The 14,155-nt window shown below is 37.0% G+C and overlaps 2 protein-coding genes across 5 annotated transcripts; both read right to left on the minus strand.

Annotated features, from left to right (window-relative positions):
* Positions 1-39: 39 nt before the first annotated feature.
* LOC130732925 (uncharacterized) lies at positions 40-13,353 on the minus strand. 4 transcript variants are annotated; one of them, XM_057584939.1, is made up of 11 exons: positions 13,197-13,279; positions 10,516-10,686; positions 4,460-4,639; positions 4,002-4,052; positions 3,400-3,469; positions 2,294-2,354; positions 1,495-1,686; positions 1,226-1,348; positions 1,070-1,141; positions 769-946; positions 40-698 (listed from the first exon to the last, which is right to left on the minus strand). In XM_057584939.1, exons 7-11 carry the CDS (start codon positions 1,672-1,674, stop codon positions 223-225), a joined length of 1,029 nt encoding a protein of 342 aa, XP_057440922.1. In that variant the 5' UTR covers positions 1,675-1,686; positions 2,294-2,354; positions 3,400-3,469; positions 4,002-4,052; positions 4,460-4,639; positions 10,516-10,686; positions 13,197-13,279; the 3' UTR covers positions 40-222. The 4 variants fall into 4 exon arrangements, with proteins under 4 accessions (XP_057440922.1, XP_057440921.1, XP_057440920.1 ...); XM_057584938.1 differs by lacking the exon at positions 10,516-10,686 and having other exon boundaries at positions 13,197-13,353; XM_057584937.1 differs by lacking the exons at positions 10,516-10,686; positions 13,197-13,279 and adding an exon at positions 4,947-5,355.
* On the minus strand, positions 5,386-10,501 carry LOC130732923 (disease resistance protein At4g27190-like). Its single transcript, XM_057584935.1, has 2 exons — positions 5,749-10,501; positions 5,386-5,539 (listed from the first exon to the last, which is right to left on the minus strand). Exon 1 carries the CDS (start codon positions 8,238-8,240, stop codon positions 6,027-6,029), a length of 2,214 nt encoding a protein of 737 aa, XP_057440918.1. The 5' UTR covers positions 8,241-10,501; the 3' UTR covers positions 5,386-5,539; positions 5,749-6,026.
* Positions 13,354-14,155: the final 802 nt, after the last annotated feature.

The following is a 14,155-nucleotide window of genomic DNA, read 5'->3' on the forward strand; positions in this document are numbered from 1 at the left end:
CAACAAAAGTTATTCAGATGAATATTTACATGAATTATATTGAAAGCAATGATACAATGCAAACAAGGAATTGTAACATATAAATCCTGTTATAGTTGAAAGGTAAATCAGAGAAAAGGCATATGCTAATAAATTTATTCATTGTTTCACACTTTTACACTTTAGTAAGTAACATTTAACAGAAAACCCACAATACCATAGCTTATAGCTAGAACTTCCAAATCACACAAAATCAAAACACTTCTTCTTGTCAGCAAGGGAGTCATTAAGACTGTTAATTTCATCCTTTATCTCATGAAGTTGCTGAGTTAGCTGGTCATGCCTCTTGAGAAGCTCATTGATTCGTGCTTGTGATTGCTCCACCTTGGGATCCTTGACTACCACACGCTGCCGCATTCCATCAACCCATGAACTGTCAAATCCAAGTTGAACAACCTCATCACATAGTCTATGGAACTCCTTTTCTCGTGTAGGAGTAACACTGGAAGCACTTTCATTTCGAAGAAACCACAACATATCTGCCAAAGTTTTCAACATCCAAGCTCGAAAGCGCTCACTGAACTTCTCACAAACATTCCAAAGATGAGGATATGCAGCCATTGCCTCAGCCAATATAGCAATTTGTGTGTCATCCAGATCAACAAAGCGCTTATATGCTCCCAATTTCGCAATGATCAAAGAGTGATTTCCATGAGTATCTGCAGAAACTGCTAAAAGTTAAAGAGTTTCTTGGGTGAGATATATATCAGACAAGAAGAGAGTGCTAACCTGGAGGAACCTCAATGCTGCCATTAGAAACAACACCTATTCCACTTTCTTTATTCATCAAGTTTGATCCCTCTCCACCAAAGCCAATGCCATCTACACCAGATGACAAAGTTTTCATCATATTTTCCTTTGGTGCAGGCCCCTCTTGAATTCTTTCTTTTCCTATTTCTTTCATGCTCTGTGCATCACAAATGGAAAATTATGTTAAGTAGTTGTGAAGTTATAGCTTTGAAAGGACCACTTATTTATAATGTATATCATCATGTATTATGGCAATAAGTTGAGAAATTTCAGTGCTTACTATGGTCTCTCCAAGGGCAACTTGTTCTTCCAGAACACCCGGTTCGCTAGTTGGCTCTTGATCCACCTGGTTCTATTTGTAATATTGAACAAGAAAAAAAGCATTAGCCTTACTATTCAGAAATATTGTTTCTAGCTTTGTGATTAACAAACTTACATGCAAAGGAGCTGTTAATGATGTTGGAGATGACCCTCTTAGTTCTGAACCAGAACTTGGTATGGCTGGTTTGACTAATGCTGGATTCTTTCCAGTATTGGCTCTCTTGGTTTCCTCAATACTCTGTACAATCCCAAAAGTATGATACTTAGTGAGTCAACTGTCATTGTCTCTTAGTATCGGCCTAGCCTTCTCCATAATTAGTTCAATGTTATCTAGTTTTTTAAAATAAGGAAAAAAAAATGAAAGACAAAAAAAAGAGTTAATACATCTATCAAGTTGGGTGAAGAAATGGGTGCAATTTCAGCTTCAACAATTTTAAGTGTGCTATCGCTTTGCTTTATCTTTTCTGATTCTACGAACTTGGATGTTTCAGCTGCAGTTGATTCACTCTGAATTTGGTTGTCCTCACTTACAGTTTTACCAAGTGTAGAAGTGGTTTTTGGCATGGAATCCTTCTTCTGTAGAAAAATAATTAATAAATGAAAACCAAGTTGAACATGTTCAAATGGACAATTTCATCGAGCAAGCTTAGTTAGTTTAGTTGTGCATGTTATTTATGCTGAAGAGTATCTGATGGGACTGGGCTAGTTAATTCTAAATAAGTTAAAGTAACAATCATTGTCTTATTTAGAGGAGCATCCAAGGGACTTGGAGATGGTCTTTCAATCAATTGAGAATCTGTTAAAGTTGTTGTAGAGAGTGTCACGACCCAAACCTAAGCCGTGACCGGCGCATAAGCTATTACCATAGCCTAGCAAGCCTGCTTCTTCACAACTCATTTCTGCAATATCACTTATAAAAATAACCAAGTTCAAGCGATAATTCGACAGAGTTTCCTTTGTATATCTTCATTTCCCAAAATAACAAGACCTGCCAATGAGGTTTAAAATCCAACCAAGAATCCAAATATGTACATAACCAACATCCAAGAAGCAACATCATCAAATACATCATAGAGTTGTTTACACTTTACAAAATATGACTACTACACATTCCCTATAGCTGCATAATACCAAAAAGATCAACAAAAGACATCAACATGGCCACCAACCGTAGGAGGCCTACCAAAAAGAAGTAACTGTACAAGCTGCAACTGAAGCAACCTCCTACTCAGCTACCTGTGAATCTGAAATGGAAATAAGGAGGGGGTAAGTCACAAAGACTTAGTGAGGGCCTATAAACCACCATGAACTAGAAGGGGAACATCATAGGCACGATTTTCTCTTTAAAACTCAGGATAAATATGACATTTGATCAAGTCAAGTAATTCAAATCACTTTCATAAAACATATCTGGCATGGTAAAAGCTTCATGCTTTACTAACTCAAATCAATGTCACTTTGACATAGAGAAAACTTAAAGAATCATAATGCGGTTAAAGCATTTTAAATTTATAAAATCACTCAAAATCCGATAATCCAAATACAATAGGGAACACACATGAGAGAACCATAATCATAAGGCGGCTCCATCTCGTTGATAGCCCTTTCCTCCTACGGGGTGGCCTTTCCCCTAGGGGCGGCTCCATCTAACAGATAGCCCTTTCCTTTCTCAAGTCACATCGTGTCATCGGGGGAAGCTACATCTCGTTGATAGCCCTTTCCTCTTAAGGATTATCTTATCCAAGAGGCGGCTCCATCTAACGGATAGCCCTCTCCACCCGAAATCATGTCATATCTCATCAATCTCATCGGGGGAAGCTACATCTCGTTGATAGCCCTTTCCGTGCACTGGCGGCTCCATCTAACGGATAGCCCTCTCCACCCGGAATCAAATAACTAGGTGCACCTAGGCCGTTACCTCCGTTAACGGCTACGGGGTTCTAACATGTATTCCCACAATCATCTTTTCAAAATCATAAGCAATCTCATATCAAAGTTTCAAATATGAATGTTCTCAATAATTATCAAAGCTCATCAAGATGTCATTCTCAACCCAACATGATTCAATACATAAAGTTTGTAACTTCATAACTTAAAACAAACTACAATCATTCTCAAATCCATTTATTTGATTACATAACCTTAAATAACTCAATAAAAGATAGTCATGTGAATGAAATGATGTTTCCCCAATTTTAAATAAATAGACACTTCAAGTTATAATAAAATAGTCAAAACCATAAACATAGAGTAATTAAAAATATGCCACAATGGCCATAAACCACTCACAACTATGAAGGATCAAGATGAGTGCTCCCAATAACTTCAAGATGTCCGGATGAGTCCGTGGTCGGCAAATCTGAACACCAACAACAGATTTCAACACTTAAGGAACTTAATTTAGCTATCTATTAACCAAAAGCAACCATGAAATCCCTAATTGTGAGCTCAAATCCCTAAAATTAATTTACCCAAAATTAACATAGACTAGAATACCATTCTTTATAATTTTTGGGTTGTGAATATACCTCATTGAGCTCAAGTGAATACTCTTTATGGGGTGGGTAATCTTCTTCTCTCTTAGAGCAGAATCCCTAGCACCCAAAACTAACCCAAAAGCTTCCCACGTGAACCATCAAGCTTCTTCTTCAAATATTTGTAGTTTATGGTGGGTGTTAGTGTGGTTCTTTTGTGAAGAAAAAGAAATTGATGAAGAAGAGATTAAGAGAAGAAGCTGCTGTCGAATGGAGAAAAGGAAAGAGGAAAAGTGAAAGGGGAAAGGGAAAGTGGGGTGGGGTAGGGTAGGGTCGGTTCTGATTTTTTTCTTTTATGTAATGTTTTTTTTTTTTTAAAAAAAACATAAAAGTGAAACGGTGCGTTTCAGAGAGTACCTCTGAACTAGAAACTTCCTCAATAAATTCCTTCTTTGATTCTTCATTAATCTGAGCAACAGAAAAAGATACAAAAGGGGTAGCTTAATAAGTTAAATGTTTTAGTAAATGTTAACAAGGATTATTTTTCAATCAATAAGGGGACGATTCTCGAGACTGGAACAGAATCGTAGCATTAATATATCATAACAGAACATATCAGAATCTATCTTACAATTAACTGCCTACTGGAGTAAACGTTCCAAATGGTTGGTTTGCTAGGACTTGTAACCAGTAACACATTCTCTTCTAATTCCAAAGTTTCAGACATATCTTACATATTAAATGTATGTGTCAAGTTTAGTGAAGCAATGGACAAGACATCTGTTTTGATGCTAGTATCATGATGATTGTATTCAACTAAGTTCGCATGCATAGCCTAGATTAATTGCTACTGACCTGTGAAGAAGGCAACTTACTCCTTGAGGCTGCTCGAGCTTCCTTCCTAAAATTAGTATCCAGTTCCAATGAAAGCAATAGTAGCTTCAAAAACATACCATGGTGTTGTGAGGTGAGCGTAGAGGGAGAATATCCCTCGGTCAAGACCATCAAAATTATTTGTCGTAGCACCATTCTTTCAATCCCACTAATTTGCAAATCTATAACAAAAAAAGAAAATTATAAAGATAAATCTTCAATGCAGCTCAAACAAAAGTGCAACTTAAACAATCAATGGAATTTTCTATTGGAAAAAAATGACATCATATTTAACAATTTCGAAATCTAAATGTTGACACATTTAATAACCAAATATAAAACACAACTTAAATCAAATTTTCTAATTTTGTAAGTCCTTCATGACGATTAATCAAATATGGAAGAAAAATATTTCTTTATTATAAGGGGGAATTTATATTTGATGATTCATCATATTCATACCATTTGTATGATTCATCATATTCATACCATAATATTTCTTTAGTGTTGCAGGTAGCTGAGCTTGAAGGGAAAGAGAGTTTTGGGCAATTGACAACAACACGATTCCTTACAGTCTGGGATTCAATCAATTGGCAGAGTTTTGGCAGCTGCCATAACATTACATATTTCAGTTTTTGAAGCTCAACTTTCTTTTCTCCTATCTCACAACCACCATTTCCATGTTCACATCCTATTAGTTCTTCTAGCTTAGAGGCTTTCCTTATGATCAAAACAACTAGGTTGGGAAGATCATTACATCTAGAGAAAGAGATGAAACGTTTCAATTTATGGCATTCTTCGACGCAGAGTAATTTTAGCTTTGGGAAGCATGGTTGTGGCTGTTGAGAAGGAAGATTTGATAATTTGTCATTCTCCACTTCCTCCTCAACAATCGGCTTCAATTCTTTGCATTGTTTTATAACTAAAATCTTCAACTCACATAGCCATCTTGAAACACGCGCATGAAAGATTACATCTACTTTTTCACATCCCGTTATCAGTAAAATTGTAAGTTTTTCAAATTTAGAAGGGTCTTTAAAAGGCATGCAAATATATGTCAACTGAGGTAGATTTTCCAAGTCCTGTAAAATAGAAAGAGGAAATGTGTAAAATGAATTTGTGTTCAAGAAATGACAAACAAAAATTACTTAAATAAATGAAAAAAAATAAATTTCATATACTATAGTTGATTGAAATTTCATATATTTCATCTATTAAAATACATGATTATGTTAACCACAAGATAGAAACAAAAAAATAAAAAATAATCCAATGGGTGATTATGTTATACCTTTGTTTCTTCGTGATCGTACCAATTTTTTATCTTCCTGCAAGTTCTGATAGACTTTGTACCAAATTCCGGACAGTTTATAACATAAAACCTACGCAGAGATGGCAACCTTGGATAACAATTGTTTGGGAAAATGCTAATTGCTTGTGGCAAGGCTTCAAGCCAAAGAAAATCCAAAGCAGGAAGCTTGATATCGAGTTCATTTCCACTCTGAGGTCCATGTGTGTTTCTTCCAAATGCATATTTTAATGCAGCATTTCCAATAATATGCAAAGTCTCTACTGTACAAGGCCTTGGGCAAAAGTGACCGGGATTATATATTCTATCTTTCCACACTCTGAGACCCTGAGGGACTTTAATTTTGAGAACACCAAACTGTTATCATCTGGACTTATCTCCATTGTGTCATCCTCTTTCAATATATGCTTCAATCCATGGCATTCTTTTATCTCTAAAAAGTTCAACTCTACTAGACTTTGAGCAACTACAGTAGTGAAAAGATATGTTACCTCTGGGCAGTTAATTAAGTGCAGTTGTTTTAATTTCTGGAAAGGGCCGCTCGAAGGCAAATGACCGTGGCATAAAGTTATTAAGTGATCCATACCATGAATTCTCAGAACACGCAATTCAGGGAGGAGATTTCCAACCTCGCTCAAATGATTGCTAGTGCTAGTGTCAATTAAGTACTCTATGTCCTTGGAATTACTTATCTCAACAACCTTCAACTCATTCATACTTCCTCCTCCTCCTATTTGAATTATGTCAGGCATAAAATTTTTCGCCTCTCCCTCAATCTGTTTTAAAGTCAAAAACTCTGCTCTTTCGGCCAAAACCTTTGCTGTTGCATTTGATGTATGAAAATAACCTAGCACCAAAATTTTCTGATAAGGAATGGACCTTAGCGGCTCAAATTCGAAAAAAGTAGGTTGGATGTGAGGTCCTTCTATCACATACCTTTTCAGCCCTTGGAGGACGACACTACACCTGTTAAAGAGTTCAGCAACATTTTCATTATAGTGATCCCATGTTGATGACCAATCACCAACGTACAATTCTTCCAACAATTGGAGTCTTGCAATAGCCTCAAAATTATTCTTTTTTATGCGACATTCTGCTAAAGCTAACAATCTCAAGTTCTTCAGTTGTGTAACTTCAACATCATTGGGTAATTCAATGAATGAACAACCAAATAATTCAAGAGTTTCAAGTTCCTTCATATCTCCTAAAAACGAAAAGTCACTTAATTCCCACCAAGAGAGGAATAGATATCGAAGTTTGGTCAACGATTTGAATGCCATTGTCGACAATGGATTTCTTCCAGTGGGATTGAGAAGAAGCAAAACTCTAAGCTTCCTCATCCTTTTGTAAATTTCACCTGATATTTCCAATTCTGTTCTTAGCCATAGATATTCAAGATTGGAAAAATCCAATTCATATGGAACATTCTCAGTCCATAGGTATCTTGGTGAATAGTGATCATTTGCAATCCAGTGGGCTACATCACGAACCAAGTCATGCATCTTGACATGATCTTGTCCATCTAACAATAAACAAGAACTTATGAGCTTGTTTATAGTTGCACTGACTTCATTCCTTGCCCCTTCATATGAGTGAATTTCTCCACCAAGGCCTAGCCCTATTGCACATCTAGTTAATTGTTCTACTGAAATTTCATAGTCTTCAGGGTACACAGAGCTCAACAAGAAAAGCGCCTTGGCTTCTTCAGTATCCAAATTATCATAACTCAACTGCAAGCACTTGTAAGGATTTTGAAGACCTTTTTCAACATTCACTGGCTTCGAATTTCGCAAGCTATCCAATGCAACCTTCCATTCCACTTCAGACTTGCCTTTCAAAGTGCTGGCCACAGCTGCAATAGCAACAGGTAGTCCTTTACATTCATCTGAAATTAGCCTTGCCAAACGCTTTAAGGTATCAGAGGTGACTTCAGACAAGCATGCTTGCTTTCGGAAAAGAACCCATGCTTCATCATTCTTTAAGATTGACAGTGAAATCTTTCTTTGACAATCCATCGACGTACAAACTGCTTCTAACCGAGTAGTAATCAAAACCTTGCAGCCTTTATGAGTTGTACTGGTGGGAATCCCTATGGTGTCAAAATCTAGAAATTGCCACACATCATCTAGAATCAAGAGAATCTTATTTTCTTGGATTAACCTTGTGCGTAAGCGCTGGGCTCTCTCCATTTCTCCATTTTCAGGAAATGTATACTGCAACGGGCTTGCAATTTTATCCTGAATCGTCCGAATATCTAATGTGTTGGAGTTGGATATAGTGACAAAAAGCACTTTGTCAAACATATGTTGTTTTGTGTTCATGAGTTCCATTGCCAGCGTGGTTTTACCACAACCCCCCATACCATACAATCCAATCATGGAAACCTCATCATTTTCCACTGCCTCCATAAGTTGCTGATAAGCAAGTTTTCTACTATTAAATTTCAAATATTTGTCTCCAGAAAAAGATGGCATGCTTGTAAGTGTTGCAACACGTTCAAGTTGTATGTACTTTCTCCCTTCATCATTACATTTTTCAATGTCATCTTTTTTGTTTGCTAACTTCTTGCCCAATAGCACTGAATCAGTGTTTCATCGCTCAATAGAGCTTGATGTATTTGTGTTGATATTGAACTGATTTGGTGTGCTAGTCGAAATTATGAATATCATGTGGTTACTCTGACTTGATTATTGGATTGGGAATTGTTGATGTTTTGATTGTTGTTATGGTTGATGTTGGGCTAAATCACATGCTATGTATGTGCTAAGTGGCAATGAGTTGATATTTGTGCATATGCGTTGTGGGATTGTACTGTGTGGGCTTTGTGTCGTACTGTGTGGCCTTCATGGCGTACTGTGTGGGCTTCGTGCCGTACTGTGGTGTCTTCGTGGCATACTGAGTGGCCTTCAGGGCGTTATTAAGTGGCAGATTAATGGCTTTCGTTTCACGTGATTGTCCCGTCTTGCGAGATGCCAAAGTGGCAGATCAATGGTTTTCGTACTAGGTGACTGTCCCGTCTTGCTAGACGCTTTTGATTTGATCCATCTTGGTAGTAACACATAGTTGTACTACAGGGAACTTATATTAGACTTTATTGATAGTTGATTTAAATATATGTTGTGGAGTTTGCGGATATCTGATTTAAATATATGTCGTTGATATCTGATTTGATTTTATGTCGTTGGATATATGTCGTCATCTATCTTGAATTAAGTTGCTAGCTTATATGCCATGTTATGCACTTAAATTTGAATAACATGCTTTTCTCTTTTATATGTGGTAATTGTATGGAGTTGACCCTTTCTGTTTTTCTACTTGTTGTTTAGGCGCTTAACGCTATTAGGCGATGGAGAACTTTTGATGAAGCTTGACCTTTGTGCGAGTCATAGATGAGAACTTGAAGATTTGTGGAAGACTTGAAGAGTAGAGTCGGGTTTAAGGCTAGAGTCTTGGGTTAAAAAGCTTACCGTTATTGGTTTAATCTTGCGTAATGACTTTAGGAATTTATAATTGAGGTTTCAGGTAGGTTTCGGTGCATTGCTTTCCTACGGTTCCCCGGTGTGGAGATCATAGGGAGAAGGTCATATTTATGGTGTCATTGCATAATAGATTCTTTGTTGAATCTGTTTTTAATTGTTAGGTTTTGTAGGTTGTGTGCTTTCGTCTTTACCCTCGGGTACTTGCCTTGTTCAAGACTTGATGTAAATTTATTTACAGTTGGGAGTATGCATGGCATGTTTTGGAAATACTTTGAGTCGAAGGGAAAAAATATACTCTTGTTCATAAATCCTTTTGGAAAACATTGCATATTTATTTTAGCAGGTTGTTATCGTGACCCTCAAAAGTCGGGGCGTTACAGAGCCACCCCTAAGGAAAGGCCACCCCGTAGAAGGAAAGAGCTATCAACGAGATGAAGCAGTCTTATGATTCCGGTTCTCTCATCTTTGACCTCTATTGTATTAAATTATCAGGTTTTGATTGCTTTTATAAATTGGAAATGATTTAACTGCATTCTTTGATTCTTTAAGTTTTCCCTATGACAATGCAATATTTCCTGGAATTAGCAAAGCATGAAACTTTCATCGTAACATATATGTTTTATGTAAGTGTCCCCGAGGGTTATCTAAAGTGGTAAGAGTTAGGGAACATAAGGTTTGGGTGGGATGAAGGGTGAAGGCTCAAGGGTTCGAACCCTGAGGAGAGACTAATTTACTAACATTACTAACAACTAACATTTGCCTATAATTTTTTTTATGTAAGTGATTTGAATTACTTGATCCGATCATTTGTCATATGTGTCCTGAGTTTTAAAGAGAAAAAAAATTGTGCTTATGATATTCCCCTTCCAGTTCATGGTGGTTGATAGGTCCTCACTAAGTCTTTGGGACTTACCCCTCCCTTTATTTCTATTACAGATTCCCAGGCAATTGAGTAGGAGGTCTTTCCCATTTCTCTGACCTTAACTTTTTACTAAATATCTCAAATTTTGTTCTAACCATGTGGAAAAAGTTTACAAGCAAATGAAACACCTCACACTTATCATTCACGCAATAGGAGAAAGCAACTACGTCGTAATCATAGGCGGATCCACCGCCTAGCCACCCTGGGCATGTGCCCAGGCTCTGGCCAATTATTATTTTTTTCCTTTGGACTAGACCATATTTTGGGCTCAAAATAAAGAAGAAAAAGGACAAAATTTAAAGGTAAGGGCAAAATTAAGGGACTATTTCATAAAATAAAATTTCTTACTCAAATTTGCCCAGGCTTTACAAAATTTATGGATCCGCCACTGGTCGTAATTGTAACGTAACAAAGGAGCCAAGGGCTGTCAACAAGGAAAAACAATAGAGATGGCTCCAAGTGGCATCAACAAGAGGGAAAAAATGGCAAACAACAAGCCAAGAAGCGAGACCCACGTCCCTACAAAGAAGGAACAACCAAATGAACTCCAACGAGAAGCAACGAAGGCTAATGACACGAGGTTTAGGGCTACTTTCTAATTAATTTGCATTTAGTTTAATAAGTTAATTAGAATATTTTTGTCCTTTTATGCATTTTTATATTTCTAGTGTCTTTTTATGTTGCATATCTCACTTCAGCAATTTAGCTGCTTCTTGTGTGGGCTTGTTCTCCGTGAACAAACAATATTTTTACGTTCCAACCAGTCAGATTGACGATTTATATGTCATGAGTAACACATCAAAATTTTAGCATGATCCAATAGTAGACAAAGTGCCATGAGCCATCTTACCATGGGAGGCCGGTGTTGTCAAAGTCAGGTGAGACTGTGCCGTTGCGCTCTTGTTTGCACCAGAAAACACTGTATTTCAAAAAATAGTGTTTAAACACTTCTTTAGTGTTTTTCATGCATCTTTGGGTCATTCTAAGCCTAATTGAACACCTTTAGGAGGCACTCTAAAGCTTCAAGAGACTTTCTTGGTGGAAAGGAATGTTGAGCTATTGGAGGTGAGTGCTAAGGCACCATGGAAGAAGGTGAAAGCTTCTCCAGAAGATCATGGCTTCAAACTACCTTGGGTTCCATCTTTCCTCTCTTCCCCTTTTATGTAGTTTGATTTTACTTTGGTACTATGGATGATGTAATTTGATTTGTTCTCGTTCAATACATTTTTATGCAATTATGATGATGAATTTTTAGTTTTATTTTATTTTATTTAGGATTTTCGGAGATCAGGAAAAATGAAGCTGATCGAGTGCCGATGGTCCATGGGAAATATAGTGCGCATGTAGAGATGGACGGCTGCGGGTTTGCCCTCTGACAAATGGCGCGATCAAGGTAGGGGTCTACTATAATAATGTTATGCGCGAAGCACCTGATTCCACCCCACTTAAACCTTGATCCAATCGGAAGACGACACGTGGCAGTCTTTTGTCTTATCTTGAGAGAGTCTTGTCACGTGATTGAATTGAAGAAAAAAAAGATTGAAATTAGAGATATAGGGTTGGGAGATATTCTGTGTATACTGAGATATAGGGTTGGGATTGGAACGTGAACAGAAGGAGAACGGCAGCAGAGTATTGGAACGACATAACAATTTGGAGAAGAAGAATTTCGGTTTGTCCCCGAGGGTTAGCTTAAGTGGTAAGAGCTAGGGGACATAAGGGTTGGGGAAGGGAAGGTCCAGGGTTCGAATCCTGGAAGAGAAATTTGAAGGGATTTTCTAACTTACTAACAACTAACCACTAACATTTGCCTATAAAAAAAAACTACTCTTTCTCTTATAATTTTTCTATGATTATATCTGTAATTTTTCTCTTATAAATCCTTTTTTTTAGGGATTTGATGTAGTGAACATGAATTTCGAGTTATAATTAGAATTTCTCTTGTGTTCTTGAATTTCTTTTCTATTTTAATTCTATTTATTTCTCTTAGATTGTCTTACTTCGTTCTATTCAATTAGAAAAAAGGTAGGATCTAAGAAATTCGGGAGAAATTGAGTAAGAGTCTATAGTTAGTGGAGGAAAACCTCTTTCATCAAAGGCCGATTTGGACAAAACAACCCCTGAAACTAAAACAAACAGGAGGTAAAAAGGAGACAGCAAGCCAAGTGCACAAAGATTGTTGTCGTACGTTCCTACCCAAGGAAGAAGCTCTATGAGTGGTCAAGAACTCCATATATAGAAGAAATAACCCCAAACCAGAACCAGGAGGGGCTAGTGAAGCATTCTATCTATGCGCCATTGCAAACGGATGTCATGAAGGTGGCGTGAGTAGCTCACGCACCGGTGAAGCACCTGCGAGTAGATCTCACTCGCCGAGGAAGATAAATCACGTGTGGTGGTCTTTGGTGATCGAACTTTTGGTTTTGCCCGATCAGAGGGTGGCGAGACTCGTGTAAGGGTCTCTTGTCTGGTTTGATGAATTTTCCAAAGTGCGTTGCCGGTGACTGGACGTTGCTTAGAAAGCAAAATGGTCACCGGGTTCGCATGAATGAAACCATGACCAAGAACGAAGGCCGTAAGCTCTGATGCCAACTTGATATATGGAGAAAATATAATTTTATTACTTAATGTAATTACAATTTATAGAGGCTACACTACCTAATTAAGGAAATAAGTAATCATGTACAATATTTCTTCTAATCTCCTAAATAAAATAAAATAAATCCTGAAGAAAATAATATCAAATCAAATAATATCTTAATATTGCAACAGTTTATTTTTCTCATCTTACTATGTGTAGCTAAATACATCAATCTATCCGAAGAAAGTGAAGGTGGACAATCAAAGCTAGAAGAGCATATTTGAATTGCATGTGTGTGAGTGAGAAAGTAAGGAAAATGAAGGAAGGTTTCAGAGAGAATGAGAGAGTAAAGTCACAGAATAAAAGTTAAATCTGTAAACTACTTTGAACCAAGGCTTGAGCAATCAAATGAAACATATACATAAAGTTGGGAAATATGTAAGCATACCTTGCTATATGATGTCTGGTTGGAGGGAGGCTGAATGAAGTATGGTGGAGATGTGATAAATAGAAATTAATAATTTATTCATCCATTGGATATATAAAGCAAGGAACAATGAGGCGTGTGTGATGAAGGCAGGAAGTAATATGTACGCAGAGAATAAAGTAAGGTACTGGGAGAATGAGGAAAGGAATATGTGCTTACTTGGTGCAAGATATTTACCAAAATTGATTATTTGCTTCATTATCAATTCTAGAATAGTTTTTAAACATACACATTGAGAAGCAAGACATCGTCTACTTTTCTTATCTGCAATGTCACACAACCACGTGGCCATTTGTCAATGGTGGCATGATCTGATTTTGCATGCTTTATCTACTTTGCATTTGCTTTGAGTTAGCTATAGTTTTGGACAATAAGTAACCAGATTGGTTCTCTCCACTGGAGTCATAGGCTTGAAATATGAACTCAGGCTGAATGTAAATTCACGTTTTTACTAGTTCTGAATACTGATAAGTGATAACCATAAAAATTGAAGGCCAAATATACATGCGCTGAATCTTGATCTAGTTTTGCCTAAATCATAAGATTGTAGTCTAATTCATCTATGTTTTGTTTGTCATTTCAACTTATTCTACAGCATATGAATTGTCCAGTTGCTGCTGCCCCAAAAGGAAGAACAAATCAAGAGTAACATAAAGACTCAGATTCAGGCAACCATAGGAATATAGGAAGAGATTTGAGAGTAGTAATGGGTTGGTACAATAGGATTTAATTGATGCATGGTTGCACCTTTTCACTTATCAGTAAGATTGGAAGAGTTCTGTAATTTAATTGATGATGTATCTCATAGGGCTGAGTAATAGTCTCAATCCAGATAGTTCTCAATTTTTTCTGTGTCTCTCAAAAGTTGTTCAATTTAAAATCAGTTTCAGCCATCGATTGAATCAATTCTTTACTAGTAA

Source organism: Lotus japonicus, chromosome 1 (genome assembly GCF_012489685.1).
Source record: "Lotus japonicus ecotype B-129 chromosome 1, LjGifu_v1.2".
Lineage (NCBI taxonomy): Eukaryota > Viridiplantae > Streptophyta > Magnoliopsida > Fabales > Fabaceae > Lotus > Lotus japonicus.

What these genes read in the sequence shown, in the direction of transcription:
- LOC130732925 (XM_057584938.1), bottom strand. Translation starts at nt 1,674, where the DNA reads ATGCCAAAAACCACTTCTACACTTGGTAAAACTGTAAGTGAGGACAAC. An exon ending in CATTAACAGCTCCTTTGCAT is followed by an intron (nt 1,142 to 1,225) that starts GTAAGTTTGTTA and finishes TATTACAAATAG; the next exon opens with AACCAGGTGGATCAAGAGCC. An exon ending in CAGCATTGAGGTTCCTCCAG is followed by an intron (nt 699 to 768) that starts GTTAGCACTCTC and finishes CAGTTTCTGCAG; the next exon opens with ATACTCATGGAAATCACTCT.
- LOC130732923 (XM_057584935.1), bottom strand. Translation starts at nt 8,240, where the DNA reads ATGCCATCTTTTTCTGGAGACAAATATTTGAAATTTAATAGTAGAAAA.